The sequence below is a fragment of the Fundulus heteroclitus genome, chromosome 24 (genome assembly GCF_011125445.2).
Source record: "Fundulus heteroclitus isolate FHET01 chromosome 24, MU-UCD_Fhet_4.1, whole genome shotgun sequence".
Classification (NCBI taxonomy): domain Eukaryota; kingdom Metazoa; phylum Chordata; class Actinopteri; order Cyprinodontiformes; family Fundulidae; genus Fundulus; species Fundulus heteroclitus.
In genome coordinates this window covers 10,140,223-10,159,403 of record NC_046384.1, presented here as the reverse complement: position 1 = coordinate 10,159,403, position 19,181 = coordinate 10,140,223, and the positions used below count along the sequence as shown (strand labels likewise).

Genomic DNA, 19,181 nt, shown 5'->3' with positions numbered 1-19,181 from the left:
TTTGGGAAGCGGTCCCAATAGAGAGGGAGCTGGCTGCTAATAGCAGATTACTGCTGGATGTTTCTGAAAGGTGAATGGTGACCGTGCATGGGTTCAGTTTTCAGGGCTCCACTTGTATCGATGTACTTAGATGTACTAAAAAACAGGAAGAACATTTGAGTTTGGTAAATGTTTTGTTCAAACAAAGCTTCTTGACAATGAATCTTACACCACTGGAAATGCTGTTTATTTGACAAGAAATGGTGACATTCTGTAAGTTGAAACTCGCTAAATCCTTTGTGCTAATGTCTAACAGCTTTTATTGGATGCAGTGTGATGGTGTGAAGCGGTATCTCACCATATGTTAAAAAACAAGGCTTGTGGTTATAGAAGGAAACCTTCAATGCTGAGAGATATTGAGATGAGATTCTGCAATCAGTGGCAACGCTGAATCCCATCTATCCTGACAGAGCGGGGTTTTTATCTCCAGAATTAGAGTGACCGACACGTCCACATTGGCTGAGATGCCACAAATGCTGACTCCCAACAACTGTGGCAGTGGTGATCAGCGTGAGGAGGAGGTGCCAGCCTGCTGTGGATGTTAATGGTCCAAGCGTTACTGGAGCACCTGTTTCTTAAACTGATAAATAGCTCATTTTGCATTCTGTCTGGTTTCATCAAACTTCGATGAGCCGATCCAATAAAAGGCATCTAACGAAAGTCACCAGCTGAATAAGCTGTTAGGCATTGGCTGGGAGGATTTAGCATCTTTTCTAACGGATGCAACGACCACATTCAGCTCACAAGTGTATTTACCACACAAATGTAGTGTTATTTATCGTAAAATAGGATTGATTTCTATCTAGGGTTGGAAAATTAACCACATTTGCCATATAATCACAGTTTTAAAAGACGATTTCCAAATCGCAGAGGTCTTCAATTTTTTAAAGTGGGTTTGACACCACATGGAAGGGAGGAGAGCTGCATCATTGAGGAAACATAACTTTATTACTCATTTTAGAGTTTATATAATCAATACTTTTTTCTTTTTTTTTTACCAGAAACTTTCAGGAATCTCACTATAGCATTAAGTACCGGTCAAACTGATTAATACCATATTGTTCAGACTATAAATCGCATTATTTTCATAGTTTGTCTGATCCTGTGACTTATAGTCAGGTGCGACTTGTATACTGAATATATAACATGTTTTGAAATGGTAAAATTATAATGACCAGCATGAACCAAGAAGTAAATATTACCGTCTATAGCTGCAAGAGGGCGGTCTAGGCTTGAGAAAACTATATGTTGTTCCTGTACCCCTTAAAACTTAATTGAAACATTTACTTATAGACAACAAAGACTGAACATGTTTGCATGTTGTTTCTCTGCTTCAGTCCACATTCACGCAGCGGAGCGTTGCGTGGTGCAGCTTGAAGAGCCCAGACCGTGACAGAACCCGGTTACTGGGCTATCCTTGATGCTAATAGCAGCTAGCGCTAGCTTACAGGTCTGTTGTCCGAGTGGTTTACAGCTTTGCTGATGCACCTGAGCTTTATGTTGCTCTGAAACATCCGTGTCGTACTGTTAGCTTAGCACGTAGCACCGTTACGTTCACGGCCTAATTTCAGCGTAATTATACCGAAATGCTCTGACGAGAACTTTCTGGGTTGGAGTTGCTGGCTTGTTATACTAATTTACCCTACTCAACCTCTCAGGTATGTTTCTTATTATTCAGCTGGTTGTGGATGCAGTTGTATAATTAAATAAGTTGTCTTACCAGATTAAATGTCAGTTTTTAGTCTTGGATTGTATGAAATATATTTCAAAATAAAGGCGTATATTCCGGTGCAACTTATATTTGTTTTTTTTCCTCTTTATGACACATGTTTTACTGATGCCACTTATGTTCCAGAGTCTGAAAAATACGGTACAGAGACTTTTTTGTTTTAAATAGTCGCCGATTACAAACATCTTTATCTACAGTCCATTTTTGGTGTTTGTGGTTAACGCAGAGAAAAGCAAAACTTAAATCACAATCGTAATTTTAGGCAAAATCGCAGAGCCCAATTTCCAACGGTACAAGATTAATTGACAAGAAGCCTTGATGCACAAAAAAAAAGGACTAAAACCCACCACTTATTTTCTGTGTCTCACCTTTGACACTTAAACACCTTCTAGAAAGTACCTTACCTTCTTTCATTACAAAGTTGGGTAAATTGATTAAAAAAAAGATGCTAATCAAGACCTATGTTGCTTACAGGCATCTTTTTTCCGACTGGCTTTTCTAAAATTACCACATCAGTCATCGCTGTTCCCCCATTACTCCACTAAAACAGACTAATAATGATGCAGGTGAAGCCATTACATGGAGAAAAGTAACACAAAAGTAACAATAAACCAACATCAGGAGCTGTAAAATCCCCAATTAAAAGCAAACTGTGAAACAATCCAAAATCAAATTTTACTGATTTACATTAATTAAAACAATCAAATTCTTTCTGAAACCTTTTTGATGAACAACTAGTAACAAACATTACCTGTGCCATGTTACCAGAGGATCGGGAGACCCAGAAGTGATGCACGTAAACGTGACTGATTCCTGGTAGTCGGCTGTGGCGTTGAAGGACTGCTGGAACACCGACAACACGGGAGGAACTGCAGACACACAAACACAGAAACAACGAATCACACATTCTGCCATCAGAGCATTGCTGAGGTAATGAGATGAATCCAGGCTAAAACTAAACGTTCTGCAGGACATGTCAGTTTTCATTGAAGCCAGATATCGCAGGGTAAACACGTCCAGATGCAGTAAACAGGAGTAAAGGTGTAAACTGGCATTGTTGCCAATCTTTTTTAGCACTTCCTGAAAAAATGCTACGGATGTTTGTGATCCCCACGGGGATTTCAGGTGGCATTTGGACCTCGCTTTGGTGAGAACACAGTGATGTGAAACGATTATGTTATTTTCTGTTTCTGAAATGCTCGACTAAATCCACTCAAACAACGGGAAGACAAAAAAACAAAACAAAAAAAAAACATGTTTAAACATGAAAACCTTCTGCAGAATCAGAATAAAACAATATTTTTTGCTTCCTATCTGAGAGGTAGGGCTTTAGCTCCAGCAGCTTAACGTTGTGCCCGACGGTCCACTCCTGTGGTTGTTAGATTAGGGGTCTGAAGGATAGGCAGCATTAATCTTTTTTTTTCTCCTTTCTTTTATTATCTAGGACTTTCTGGTGTGTCTACATCTACTTTAAAGGTGCAGAGAAAAGACGATTCAGTAAAACTTGTATGATCAACACAGCAGACATTTTTACCCATGGGACGATGATTTTCCTCATCAAGCAATTATTTACATACTTAGAGATTTATGTAATCTTCAATGAGGTGGAGGGGACCTTGCTCTGATTAAAAACAATCGGGGTAAATTAAGTAGCTTTCTTTTTTGCAAAAAATTCAATCAAACAATACAGATTGGTCCAAAGTTTCCTATCTAAGGAGACCCAGCAGATTGCATTGTGTCATTGACTTTGCAGCAATCCTTCATAGTGAGCATAGATAAAGAAACATCTTTAGCCACGATACCTTTAGTCACTAACTTTCTGGGGTATTTTATTCGTCTGCCAAATACTTTTGGAGGACTTTTGGTCATTTCTTTACATTGCTTGGGTTCATTGACATTTGCAGACATTGGCGAATAATCTTCCTCTGGGTAGAATGATAACTTCAAAGAGTTTGGAAATTACCCCATAAACCCTTCCCAGATTGATGGCATTAGAGAAACTATACCCATACACTGCAAAAATAGAACTAAAAATAAGAAAATCTTTCTTTGAATTTCAGTATTTTTCCTTGATTTGAGCAGGAAAATAGGACTAATTGCCAATGTAATAAGATTTTTGCACTTAAAATAGAAACAATTTATCTTCATCTTATTTCAAGTGCAGTATATCTAATTATCTTATTTTAGAGGTAAAAATACTCCTTCAATTGGCAAATAACTTTATTTTCCTGCTCAAATCAAGGGCAAATACATTCTTTTCAAGAAAATTTTACTTATTTTTAGTTCTCTTTTTGCAGTGTGGTCTTGGATTGTGTGAAATAAATTTCTAAATAAATGCGTGTATTCCAATGCGACTTATATATGTTTTTTTCCGGGTTTTTTTGACAAATTTTTTGACTTGATGCCACTTATATTCCAGGGTCTGAAAAATACGGTACATAGACTTGCTTGTTGGTTGCACTTTATGTTCGACACCGATGTTTACAAACATCTTTATCTACAGGCCATTTTTGTTGTTTGTGGTTAATGCAGAGAAAAGTAAAAAATTAAATCACAATTGCCATTTTTGATTTTAGGCAAAATCGCAGAGCACCATTTCCAACGGTACAAGATTAATTAACAAGAAGCCTTGATGCACAAAAGAAAAAGGACTAAAAACCACCACTTATTTTCTGTGTCACACCTTTGACCATTAAACACCTTCTAGAAAGTACTTAACCTTCTTTTATTATAAATTTGGTTAAATGGATTTAAAAAAGATGCTAATCAAGACCTTTGTTGCTTACAGGCATCATTTTCCGACTGGCTTTTCTAAAATTACCACGTCAGTCATCACTGTTTCCCCATTACTCCACTAAAAACAGACTAATAATGATGCAGGTGAAGCCTGCTAAACTAAGCAATAGTTTTTTTTTAGTCTTTTTTACATAACATATTATGAGTTAAAAGATGTAAATTGATAAGAATTGACTGGGGTCCGAAATTACCAATCGCCAGATGCCAACTGGGAGTAAATTTTTCGTTTGGCGAGTAAATTTCAGAGGGCTAGCTGCCACATGGTGATTAAATGTTTGTACCAAATAAGTTTTGTTTTTCATTCATCATGTGGGTGGATGGTTCTTTATGTTCCTCTGCTTTCAGCTTGTATGACAACAACCGCACACGTACACAAACACTTGGACATGTGACGTGAGAACTACGGTAACTGCGTCATGTCCGTTTGCTAACAGCTAGCGTTTAGCATCTACTGGCCAACTTGGCCGGTGAATCAGGAAGTTAATGTTGGACACCGCATGTAAGTTCACATAAGAAAATATTATTTATGCGAGACATACATTTATGTAAAAAATAAATGAAGAAAAGTGCCATGTTTGCTTTGGAGGATCATGCATGAGATTCAGGTGCGTGTTTAGTCTCGTGCGTGTTGAGGGTTTCTCATTGGGAAAAAACTGCTGGGGGCGGGGCTTAGAGTACATAATTGTCCTCACTCATGGTTCAAAGTTGAGCAGAATCATGTATAGTTTCTTTAATAAATGATTCTTCAAAGTCTCTAGCCACATTTTTATTAGAAATGTCCACAAACGTTGTCAGTATTCTGCTGATGTTGAAAAAAAAAAAACAATACGCAATAGGGGTATATCCAATGAATAAGACGTACAATTAATGTAAACATTTACGTGAGATATTCATATTTTAGCCATGGCACTACTGCCTTGCTGAGGCTTTGGAGTGACAAGCCCCTCATACTGGCAACCGGCTATGTATGCGCTGTTTTTGGGGAATTTTTCAAATTACACTTCCTGTTACCTTTGTCTTTATCACCAGAAGCAACATCAGGTTGTTGGTGATGCAACTGGTGTGATGCGAAAAAAGGTTTCCATTCTTGCTTTGCAAAATACCAATACAAATTTTGATACGGGCCAAAAAAAAAAGCAACATCTCATCATTGTGAGTTTTTTTCCCAAAATTGGCTTGTTAAATTAAGCGCATTTAATTTTGTAATTACACTTTGTGCAGTACGATGGTGAATGACAACCCAGCTACTGCTGGTGTCTTTCGCCTTGGCATTGTGTTAGCTCATCTGTACACTGCAAAAACAGAACTAAAAATAAGTAAAATTTTCTTGAAATTAGCGTATTTGTCCTTGATTTGAGCAGGTAAACACGATTATCTGCCAATGGAGAGAGTCATTTTTACCCCTAAAATAAGATAATTAGATATAATCCACTTGATATAAGTTGATGGAGATGAGTTGTTCCTGTTTTAAGTGCAAAAATCTTATTCCACTGGCAGATTATCTTATTTACCTGCTCAAATAAAGTACAAATACACTAATTTCAAGAAAATTTTAACTTATTTTAGTTCTGTTTTTGCAGTGGATATGTTTCGCAGCAGCAGACGTTCCTTACTCACTGCAAAAAGGGAAAAAAAATAAGTAAAAATTTCTTGAAATTAGTGTATTTTTCCTTGATTTGAGCAGGTAGATAAGACTATTTGTCAATAGAATGAGATTTTTGCACTTAAAACAGGAGCAATTCATCTATAAAATAACATAATTAGACATCCTGCACTTGAAATAAGACGATGGAGATGAATTGTTCCTATTTTAAGTGCAAAAATCTTATTCCATTGGCAAATAGTCTTATTTAGCTGCTCTAATCAAGGAAAATTACAATGATTTCAAGAAAATTTCACTTACTTTTAGTTCTGTTTTTGCAGTGCTTCAAGACTGTCAAGAGTAAACCAGAAAGTGATTATCCATGTCAGCAACTGCCTGTCTTTTTGGTGACATGTATGTGTTATGGAGCTAGCAGTGTGTTTATCTGACATTGCTATTACTGTAAATACAGCATGTCTTTCTAATCTTCAAACGGCAGCATTGTTGCAGCCCTGATGACTTTATCAACGGCACTTGGCGAGGGCTGTCAGCAACACGCGGGGAGTCCCTGTCAGCCAGTCGACTGCCGCCTGTCACTTTATCATCCCACAGAAGGAGACCAACGCCAGAGCAACCCCTCTCTCTCATCTTTATTCCCCGTCGCGCCGACGAGGGAACGACAACCTCATGGCGCTCGAATGTTAATGAAGCAAATCAACCCATTTCTCCAGCACATATTTACGCTGCTCCTCCACTCCCACTGCTGCCCCTCTGCTGCCACCCTCTCCAATCTCGAGAAGTGATTAAGCGTGTTTGGAGCAGCTTAGCGGTGCCCTGGATGTTTACTCTCTTCAGTTTGCCTCGCCTGGGTTGGGGGGATGATTATGATGTGCAGAAAAAAATGCGTGAGTCTTATAACACAGGACACCTACAGCTTGAGCAGCTATTCATAGATAACCAGTGACGCAATACCATCACTGAACGGGAGTTTTTTTTTGTTGACTTGTTATTAGACTGATGCAAAAAAAACTATCATTACATATTTCAGTTATTTTGTCATGATCATTGATTATTTTTATTGTTTTGTATCTAATGTGGCTTTCAGGAGTTTAAGGTCACCCCAGATCTAAATGATCAACAGTTTTCAGGTATTTCATATATATATACCTGACTTTGGTCACCAAGTCTGCCTCTCTGCTGTCATTTGTCGTGTTTTTTAAAAGCAGAAAGCTAGTAAGTCAATAAAAAAAGGAACAAAATTCTTTGTTTTAATGCGTTTTAAAGCAAACCTAAAAGAAATCCATCATAATTTCTTGCTTTTGTCGACCTCCTTGAATGTTAAAAGTCGCTTATTATCATCTTTGAAGGGGAAACAATCCCCTTTGTTTGAAATGGGACAGCGGGCAGAGCCCAGCCTTCAGCATCAGGAAGATTCGTATTTGTCAACCAGCACAGCAGCTCCTCCTACAGTATTTGCATAATGAAATCTGATTACAGTGTGAGGGAATTGGGACAAAACAAAGGCTTAATAATGCCAGGTGTCATGAGAAAGCCTCCTATCGGATGTTATTATCCAAATACTGCATCTAGGTACACAGCAACCCATTAGTGTAAGTAGAGTGTAATTACACAGGAAATTATAAATAGGCTTTGTGCTTTCCAATCCTCTAACCTGACACCACTGTGGGTTTTTAAAATGAGAAAAGTAAAATTTATAAAACACTTGGTTCAACTATAAACATTCAAACAACTATCAGGATATGAAACTTGTGTGAAATTGAAATTGACTTGTCTTCAAATAAGTCAACATACAAAAAAGAAAAAAAATCGCAAGTTCTGTTCTGCAAAACAAGTACAAATTATCAATCTCCTACCACCATGCTTGAAAGTTGTAAAGAGATGTTCCTGCATGAAATGCTTGTTTTTCGTGTTGGGTTCAGGAAACATTTCAAGAAAAGGGAAACACTGTACACTTTGATGCACAAAAAGAGATATTTTTAAATTCCTTTTATATTTAAAGCCAGCTAGCTGTAGCCATTATTCTTCTGGCCACCCTTTGAAGAATTAAAGTCATGTGAACACAGATTTTGTGCTGCAGTCCTGTGAAATAAAATTGGAATCGGGATGTCAGAAGTTAAAGAAAGCCTCGCTTTCTCTAACCTATTTCAGTGCCTCTCTAATGGAAACCGACTCAATATAAGATCCGAATAACTAGGTACTGGACAGAACAAAATACTAATGGTTATAACATCCATGGACTGAAAAAGGCAATTTTTTTATATTTCATAAAAATAATTTCAAACAATAAGGATGTTATGATGGAACCTTTTGAAACAATGAAACCTCAATGAAGGCAATCATCCTTCTGTTGAAGACAACTGCAGGGATTAAAGTCTGAATTTGGTCTTCAAAAGATCTCCTCTGCACTTCAAGGTAAATAAAGTAAAACTTTTTTAAAGTTATTTAACCACTGTTTTGAATGAGGACCATCACTGCGCTGATATTATTTTACATCAATGCTATAATCACTCAGACATGTCAAGTCATAAGTCTCCAACAACTGAAATAAACATTTTCTAATTGAATCCCCAACATCTCGGTTACATCTAGGTTAGGACTTCAACCCTGTACTAATTTATTAGAGCAACATTTAATATTTATCTCTCAATATTTTAATATTAAAAGCATGAAAAACTGATAAAGGCTGTTTTATATTGATCAAATTTAATATTAACCCTATTAAAAATATAAATAGGCATTTATGCTCTAACAAAAATTTTAGAAATAATTTTTTTTTTTTTTTAAATGTTGAATTTCCAAATAAATGAAATAAAGTGCTTTCTTGTTTTTGTAATGTAAGTTGACAGCTGTTTACCTCTAACTTCATAGTATCCACTCCATTATATATTTCACTAAATCTGGCTTGGAGGGTTTTCTTCTGTTTTAAAAATCCACATTTACAACCTTTGGTCTCAATTCTAAACAGTAAAGATGTCCAAATTTCTGGTACGGATTGCAACATAATGAGCAGAAAAAACGGTAGTAAAAAAACAACAACTTCTAAATGAACAGAAAAGGAAGTGCTTTTATTTTTATATTTTCAACAGGAAGTGCTCTTATAATGTTGCAGCTAGCTTACAAGGTGGTAAGCAATGTTTATTTTATTCATTTTATATCGTTTAGTTCAGTTAGAGAGACATTCATGTGGTCAATATTATGAAGCTGCAACTGACATGTTATCGTTAATAGCTAATAACGTCCCATAATAATCTACCAACGTCGCTAGCTAACAGTCAATTCAATTAAATTCAATTCAATTTTATTTATATAGCTCCAATTCATGAAACATGTCATCTCAAGGCATTTTACAAAGTCAAATTCAATCATATTATACAGATTGGTCAAAAATTTCCTATATAAGGGAACCAGTTGATTGCTTTAAAGTCCCTACAAGCAGCATTCACTCCTGAAGAAGCGTAGAGCCACAGGGACAGTCGTCTGCATTGTCCATGGCTTTGCAGCAATCCCTCATACTGAGCAAGCATGAAGCGACAGTGGGTAGAAAAACTCCCCATTAACGGGAAGGAAAACCTCCGGCAGAACCAGGCTCAAACTCATACTTTTCGTGTGTAGCAGCTGAAATCTGTACCTCGTAACCCAACTTCCTTTAACTCTTCATTATACCAGATAAAAACAGTTTGTAGTCGAGTCTGAAGTCTTTTTTGTTGTGACTCAATTAAACGTGACTTGAGTCAGAGTCTCAAACACGAGTCGTCATCTCTGGCTGCAAGATACGAGCAATTCTAAATAAAACAGATAAACATTGTTGCCTTTAAAAACAATGCTATACATCTACATTTAAAACCACAATCATAATCTAAATTCAGCTTTTTAATCAAGTTTCTTCCTTTTTTTAACCTTCTCATAGTAGGAAACACATGAAGATGACCCAAGCACCAGTCCTTTAAACTACCACAGACTCTCTGGGTATGAACCTATCGGCCTGACATGATAACCATCGATTTCAGCACCAGCTGATCTCCGTTCTCCGGCGTCCTCCTCCGTCTCCTGTGCGTCCCGCGCCCACATCAGTAAGACTTGTTGAAACTAGGCCCTGTTAATGAGACACGCTGCCAAGCTGGGAGACTTCAAAAGAGCAAATCAGCAACAGGCTGGAAGCATCCAAAAGGAATCTGGCAGGATTCATGAATTCTTCATGTATTAGTCATACCCTTCAAACTTCAGAGGACTGGTGGAGATAATGCGAGGTTTAAAGTTGTTCCCGCAAACTTGAACAAACACTGTAATCACGTTTTAAAGGTGGTAAGTCGCTGGGGGGGGGGGAAAGCATCTATACGGAGCTGCAGAACTTGTTTGCCTTTACGTGCTAATAGGCTTCAATAAAGGTGTGGATCCGTCTTGTTTAGAAGTTGTGAAATGTTCTGGCAAACGTCATAACCACATTACGCCCACTAGAAATTGTGCTATTCAGTCTTCTGGGACAAGACCATTGCTGAATTGCTTTTGAGGGATTGGTTTTGCTTTCTGGATTAGTGCTGCAACCAATAAAGCTTTTATTTATATAAATAATATAAGTATTTACACTCCCCTCCGGATTGCCCAGTAGTTGTGATTTATGTCAAAAAAAAAAAGGTAATTGAAGAAGTGTTGGAGAACACAACCAATGGTTTCCACTGACAGCAGAAGAAAGGAAAATTGAGGGCTCTGGTTTGAGAGGGAGTGAGCCAACAATTAGGAGCATATGTTGAGGAAAAGTTGCAGAGAAATTAGAAAGCTGTTTCTTTTTTTGGTTTCGTGGTGGAGCAGCAGAGATGTTTGACTGACACATTAGCCCAGAGATAAACATAATGGGTGGTTTGGAAGAGCTTTAACTCTACCGTACGGCATATAAACTACAATTAAAATTGTCTAGTTTACTAAATTGACTTCAAAACCTACTATTACTGCCTGGGCTGAACAAGTGCAACTTCCCTGGTTGCTACAGAGAACCGTTTTTGGCATATTTTTGTAGTGCTGTAAGATTCGTCCAAATCCTGAAGCCAATACATTTGGAAAAGGTAAATCATTAAAGATTGTAAAGGAAGCCAGCTTTAGTTTTAGATGAATCAGAATCACCATCTTTTGTACTTTAAGTTCATTTTGATTTTATCACATTTGATTTGCCTACTTCAGTATTTTCTGGACTTTCTCCCTCACCAAGACAGAGGTATATTTCAAGCCTGTTTCCTAATAGTTTAGTTTTAAAATTCAATCGATATGCTGATGACACTCAGTTATGTTTATCTATAAATCCTTATTAACTCAAGCATTATGGGGTACACCAGGGCTCAGTGCTCGAGCCACTTCTTACTACAACATATGCTTTCACTTGCTAAACTTAGTTGGAACCATTGGATACATTTTCATATTTATGAATGATGATAATTTGCTACAGCTATAAAGTCTGATTAAACTGACCATTGTAATCAGACAACAAGCATGTATTGAACTCTTGGAAGACTTTATGCTTTTATACTCAGAAAAGATGAATGTTTTGTCATTTTTTGTAAGGGGTTGGGCGGCAACTAGAAGAAAGTCTGAAATGTTTTACATGAATAATGTGAAGGAATCCCTTTTTATATCATTGTGATAGTCAACGTCAGTACAAGAGTTGTTGAAGAGTTTAAAAATAACAGAAAACATGATTCCCTAAGACACTTAACATTTTAAATAATAATGGAAACATGCTATGAATGTTCAGCTAATAAGAAATGTTTAGCACTCTCCCACTACAAATGCTACGGAAGAGGATTAGGGCCACTCAAAAAAAAAAAAAAAAAAGTTTACTCAATTCTGACTTTTTTCTCAGAATTCTGAGATTAAAGTCAGAATTCTGACTTTTTTCTCAGAATTCTGAGATCAAATTCAGAATTCTGACTTTTTCTCAGAATTCTGAGATTAAATTCAGAATTTTGACTTTTTTTCTCAGAATTCTGACTTTTTTCTCAGAATTCTGAGATTAAATATAGAATTCTGACTTTTTTTCTCAGAATTCTGACTTTTTTCTCAGAATTCTGAGATTAAATTCAGAATTCTGACTTTTTTCTCAGAATTCTGAGATTAAATTCAGAATTCTGACTTTTTTTCTCAGAATTCTGACTTTTTTCTCAGAATTCTGAGATTAAATTCAGAATTCTGACTTTTTTCTCAGAATTCTGACTTTTTTCTCAGAATTCTGAGATTAAATTCAGAATTCTGACTTTTTTCTCAGAATTCTGAGATTAAATTCAGAATTCTGACTTTTTTTCTCAGAATTCTGAGAAAAAAGTCAGAATTCTGAGATTAAATTCAGAATTCTGACTTTTTTCTCAGAATTCTGAGAAAAAAAGTCAGAATTGAATAGACTTTTTTTTTTTTTTTGAGTGGCCCTAATCCTCTTCCGTACAAATCCCCACCTATACTTCAGAGTCCACCGAAAAAGGTTCTTCCAAGGCTGTTTTCTAAGGTAGATTTTTAGCTGATACTCTGACTTAACCTGGTTAGTGTGGTTGAAACACCAGGGATAGAAAAAGGGCCTTTGAAGATGGTTCCTCAGGGGTTAGATCCCCTAATCAGATATAAGAGATAAAAGAAAATTTGTAAATTGAGTTATATGATAAACCTGCTGCAGCTCAAGCATTGTAGATGCAGAATATAAGAGGAAACTTCCCCAGCAGTCTCCCAAGTGACTACAAAAAGTTTGCTGCAGTAAAATGTCCATCCTGACATGGGGATACTGTGATACATGGCTACAACTACACTTTTATGGCCCAGATATCTGGTTTAAACAGCAATAGGATGCATCACAATCCCAACTTCTGAGGCTCAAAAGCATTATATTAGCTCATATCAAAGGAAGTAGTGTTTTTTTTTTTTTTAGAATTACATAACAGCAAGTTGCCAAATATTGTTTCAACTTAACTGGCACACTAAGCTGGTGTCCAACTTTTAGTGTATGTCTGCCTCGGGGGAAATCTGAACCATGTCTCATTTCATTACAATCCACACTCAGAGATAAAAAAGGACGGGACGGCAGGCGTGAAAAGCCACACAGACTGGAACTTGCACTGCTGCACAGAACAGGATTAAATTAGCAAATTACCTAGTTATGTCAACTTTCCACCAAATCAAATCCACGCTACTCCTCTGCTTCCTCTACTGAAAGGCTTTCGTGAGTCATTTTTCTGGTTTCTTTTTGAGAAAACTCGCTGTAATGTTCGGCATTCTTCCCAACACCAAGCTGCTTTGGCCCTCAGGTTGATTAAAACACTTGGTGGGTGGCACCTTTTAGTCAATATGCCATCGCAGTCATTTATTGTCCGCTTTGGTGATACACTGGAGACTAGGCGCTTCAGAGGCTGAGAAGAGCTTCATCAGCTGGATGCTTTATGGAAAAAACACACTTTCATGAAGGCTCATTAATATTTATGGCTTTACATCGGGGGAAAGTATACAGTAAACTAATTCAGCCCTGCTTTGAGATTAAATTATGTTCTGCATGACTGGTTAAAGCACAATCACAGCGGTTGCAGAAAACTGTATCAAAGGAGAAAAAAAAACATGGCTAATCAACACTACAAAGCAGAGACCAGTGTGTAACACCAGATTTAGAGGTTTCACATCAGGTAAAATTGTGAAAACAAAGAAAAGAGTGAGAAATAAAAACAACACCATACTAAATTTTCCAATAAACCCCCTTTGTCCTTTGATTACAACCTGCAATATCATTAAAACCCACAGATAGCAGTCTGAATAGACTACAATGAGTTTAAATAAATCAATGTAATGCTTGTGCTGGACACATTTTTCCAAATGTGCAAGGATTTCTCGTCACTGCCACCTAGAAACATCGTTATAATAAAGTTTTCAGCTAAATCAATGATTAAAATAAGGTTTTGTAAGTGCAGTCAGCTCCTTCCAGGCAGAAAATAGATTTTTTTTTTGGTACTTTCTTAGGTACACTTTGCGGGTTGCACTTACATTTCCCTTGAGAACTGCCTTAACTCATCGAGGCATAAGTTAGAAAAGTTTTATGAAAACTCCCTCACACATTTTGGTCCCTGTTAACAGATTAGCATTGCACAGCTGCTCCAAATGTTTTCCAGCTGCCTTTTCACTGCATCCAAAAGTTGGACAGAAATCTGGTGACCTACAGTGAACTTATCGTCATACTCCTGAGAAGCTAGTTTGAGGTTATTTACAGTGGCGGCTGGCCCATAGGGGGCGCTCGGGCGCTGCCCTCCCTAGATGTGGAGGGGAAAAGTCAAAATATATATAGATTTTAAAAGTATTATTAATGTCAGTTTTTACTTAATAGTACGTGGCTACATGTAATAAGGATTATTAAAACGCTTCTACTGATTGACTATCATTTAACAGTGCATTTCCACCAACAGAATGTATCATTTCTCTTCTTCTACACTTGTGGGGCTGTCACTCAAGGAGCCCCACAAGTGTAGCGAAATAACCAATCGTATACTGTTGCTAGGGAAAAATTATAAACATTTGACCAATCAGCATCGCCAAAATGAATGGGTTTGGGGCTCCTGGAGAAGTAGCCCTAGCTGCACAGTGATAGGTGCACTTCACGCATGACGTCACGAGCTACATCCGCGCTACATCCGGGTCACGGTGGTCGGCAAAACACCACTGTTTTCGCTTACCAGCGTGACAAAACGGGTGAATTAGAGCGTACTTTTAGTTTATTTTTGGACTCTAAACAATGCCTACGACTTGTTGTGCTCCCGGTTGCTCACAGAGGCATTCCAAATCGTCGGATGTACGTTTCTTTTGTTTACCGAAGGACAAAGAAAGAAGAAAGAAATGGATAATTTCAATGAAAAGGATGCAGGCAGACACTCCCAATCAACTGTGGGAGCCGTCATACCACGACAGAATTTGCAGTCTACACTTCATCTCTGGTAAATACAACTTAATTTTGCACTAGTCATTGTTCTACTTAAATCATTACATAAATTAAAAAATTAAGATATATATTTAAGTCAAGACGTAAACGTTCGTTTCGTAATAATATACGTACATGTACAATGTATGCAAACCCTCTGGTAAGAGTCTGTGAAAAGGATTAATACGACAAAACCACCAAAATAATCCTTTGTGAACAATGTTTTTTTTATTAATTAAATGCTTATTGTGGAATCGCAGTAATTTGCCGATTTTTAATTTAAATGCATGTACTGGGTTAGGCAGGGAAATCTATTGGCCAGCCCCACCACAATTTTTTTTTCACCAGCCTTCACTGGTTATTTAACATTTGGAAGTAGCGTAAATGTAGCCGTCAGAAGATGAGTACATGGTGGTCTCTCAGAAATGAACATTGTCAGCATCAGCAGTCAGGGAGGCTGTGGTGTCTAATCAGTGCTTCAGACGAGAGACCAAGGTTTGCCAAAAAAAATATCCCCCATATAATGACACCACCTCCAGCAGCCTGGACAGATGATATAAACCTCCATGCTTTTAAATCCAAATTCTGTTAAAGCCATCTAAAGGCTTCTGCTGAAACCTAGCCTCATTGGACCAGGCAACATTTTTACAATCTGCTGTCTGGTTTTGGTAAATTTCTATCACCTGTAGCCTCCGTTTTCTCATTTCTAGGCAACAGAAGCGCCACTCGGTGTGGTCTACAGCTGCTATAACCCATCTGCTCTAATCTGTCACGCCACTCCTCTGGTGTCTGACATAAACTAAGGATTTGTATCCTCACAACCGCTGTCCTGCCTTTTAGGAAATCCTAAATAAATACCAAAGCTCTATTTTGGATGAAAATCCCAGTTGGTCATCTGGCACCAGTAGCCATGCCTGTTCAAAGTCTCGTAAATCCCTTTCTGAGGCTAATTTTTTCACTGCAGCAAGTTTATACTTGACCAGAACTAAATGTCTTAGTGCAGCCATGTAATTGGCTGAGTCGCCATTTCTGTTATTTACCAACTAAACAAGAAAGTCAAACAGATGTTTAAAATGGCCTTATCTGGAGCTTTTATTCACAAAAACACCACCATTCCCTTGATAATTCCACTTTTAAGATTATGTAAAATATATACAACATACTCTCATCTCTGGTTCAGACTGCAGAGCATTAAAACTCATCCAACATGGCAGACAGGAAGTCTGCTTTCATCTGCAAGAGGCTGACTCATGGACTACCAGGGAATAAACTTCGTCAACTTTAAAGGCCCGAAATGGTAAAAGAACACAGTAGAAAGTAGAACGAGATAGAAGAGATTGCTGGGAGGCCCGAGTTTGTCAATGAGCGCAACGGACTAGATGTTTTATCAATCAGCTGCAAACAGTTTTCTGCTGCAGCGCCGGGGGACACGGCAGAGCGAGGCAGGTCAGACAAACTGATGGGGAAAAATGAGACATAAATGCTGTTTCTCTTTCTTTGTCTAAAGACCCCCGAGGAAGAAAGGGTGAGAGCTAAACTGATGTTGCAGCAGGGCTTCACCTCTGCTGAGGTGTGACCAGCACTTAAAGGACTCCTTTGTCTGGAAAAATCGGAGCGGACATTGATTCCTATTAGCACAGCCGCAGCCAACTACGAGAGAGCCAGAACTGGAACGTTTCCAACCGAAATTTATAGATCACATCTGAGGACAATGAATTACTAACTTGTTGGTGTGTGAGCTCATAAAATGACCAGAGGTTGTGAGAACAAGGGTTATAAGAACAGCTGACTGTTTAATCTGTATATGGGAACAGGATTACGTCACTCCTATCCATTTAATTAACCCTGCCGAGTGACACTGGGGATCAAAACTAAAACCCATGTAAGAAAATTTGTAGAAAATGTGGAATAAAAAGCATTTAGTGTTCCCTCGTTTACACTGTACAAAGCAGTGGCTCCCAAACTTCTCAAAGTATCTGTAGCAGATATGTATGACTCTTAATTTTACCACATGAGGCAAACAAATATTCCTTAAAAAAAGCAAAGTCTAATCATTCATAATAGCCAGTTTGACTGATTGACTTAAGCTAGGCATTAAGTGTGGTCCTAACCCCAGTATCTACGACAGGAGTGGTAATATTTTCCCCTCAAGGGCCTCAAAAGAAACTATGACCTTGAGGGTAAGACCACCTAAGGACACAATTTTTATAACTATACACACTTGAGGATAAACTGTACCGCATTCTTGCAAGAACTAACAATGCAACACAACAAATGTTACCTATCATACTGCAAGGTTCTTCAGAAAGCTGCAGGACATGATACTGCTACTGGATAGTGTAATATCCATTATGAATAACCTATTTTTCCTCCTTTTTTATGCATTTTATCACAATGCCCGAAACACTCATCACAAGCTTTAACACCATAACCACTAAATGTATCTGCACACAGCATTTTAATCACTGCTAATCACTTTGTAGGTCAAACCATTTGTTCTGTGTCAATCTTTCCTTTTTTTTTTAGCATCAAGCGAAATTTCTTAGACTAACCTCAATCCCTCTCTGTTTATTGGTGCAGAGCGTGCTTCCAACGTGCTGATAGACAGAAAGAGGATTGTGCATAGTGGAAATAAAAGATGGCTGGATTTGCACGCTGAGTGAACATTTTATGCATGTTTGATTTAAAGTTTTCGTGCACGTCCAGGCAAGGACATTTAAAGCACCGGATACAGCGACAGCCTGGCTCAGTGGAGGACAGCGATAGTTAATTAGGTCTAATCGTGATTTCAAAAAAATGCCTATGTATTTATACGTGTTAATCCAAGTATTCATTGTTGGGTTTCTCATTTATAGACGTCAACAGGATGCACTGTAAAAACTGCACTTTTTTTAAAAATGAAACCACGTTGTTGGGACAGAAATAACAAAGATATTAAAGATAAACTGCCTCCCTGGGGTCTATGTTTACAATAAACCCAAAGGAGCAGGACATCAACACAGTTTAGATAAGTATTTATTTATTGTAAGTCATCATCATTGCCAACGTTGTCGCACAGGATCACTTAGCTTTAATTAGGGGCATTCAAGTCCCTACAACAATGAACTGTCGACGTTAGCATTAGCATACAATTAGCATTAGCATTTTTAGCTAATCCGGGTTGCTCTAAGTTATGATTCATTTTGTTTTTGACCAATTATTTACAGTTAATTTATCACTTGAGAAATTTCTTGTGGACCATGTAGTCCAGATATTGTGAACATTACATCATGCTAAATACAACATGTGGCAAGTAGCAGCGCTTTATATAAGTCCTGTTTTCATGAGAAGGGTATAACTGCAGAGTTATACCCTACGCCCCCACTGTCGGAACGCCCACACGCCAACGCAAACGCTGATTGGTTCGTTGATTTGCCCACTTCAATACATATCTTTTTTTCCCTCCATCTCCTTCATTCAGCGGGACGGACGAAAAATGTCCTTCCCGCTAAAAAAATCCGTCCCGACGAAAAAAATCCCTATCGCAGGGTATTAGTTTTACCTAGGGACCACATGTGATTTGTAATAATTACGGCGTTGTATGCAGACAGATATTAACCGGCTCGCGGTGTCAGGAGAAAGCAACAGCGCGAGGACTATTATGACTATTATATGTAATAGCCTACGATAGAATTCTGTCCTGTCAGGATAAGGGCTTCTACTGGAGAAACACCCCAAATATGCGACTGCACGTTCAGAAATAAAGCTAAAAAAAAAAAAAAAAAAAAAAAAAAAAAAAAACAACTCACGAAATTTACCAGCGACTGTAGAAAAAAAAGAAAGCATACAGAGGCAGAGTTGACAGCGCTGCTTCTGTCACACAGCTGCAGCGTATTAATTACATGTAATCCCAGGTAAAAACCAGATCCGTGCGAGTAGGCGATTGGACATTTTGCTGCATGGAGCCAGGCAAAGCTGGAAAAAAAAAATCTGCTTCCTAGCATAAAGCCTGAAAATGAAGGACAAATATGCGTGTGGGGCATTCAAAATCCGGACTGTCACCTGCCTTACAACGAACGAAAGGTTCGGATGCTTTTGTGTAACTGCAATAT

The 19,181-nt window shown here is 37.9% G+C and overlaps 1 protein-coding gene across 2 annotated transcripts in view; it reads right to left on the bottom strand.

Moving 5' to 3' along the window:
- Positions 1-19,181, bottom strand: part of LOC105918815 (neural cell adhesion molecule 2) — a 708,733-nt gene that overhangs the window by 103,016 nt on the left and 586,536 nt on the right. For both annotated transcript variants that reach the window (XM_036128219.1, XM_036128218.1), the window contains exon 6: positions 2,520-2,637. In XM_036128219.1, the coding sequence (XP_035984112.1) occupies positions 2,520-2,637 (118 nt within the window). The remainder of the gene's footprint in view (positions 1-2,519; positions 2,638-19,181) is intronic.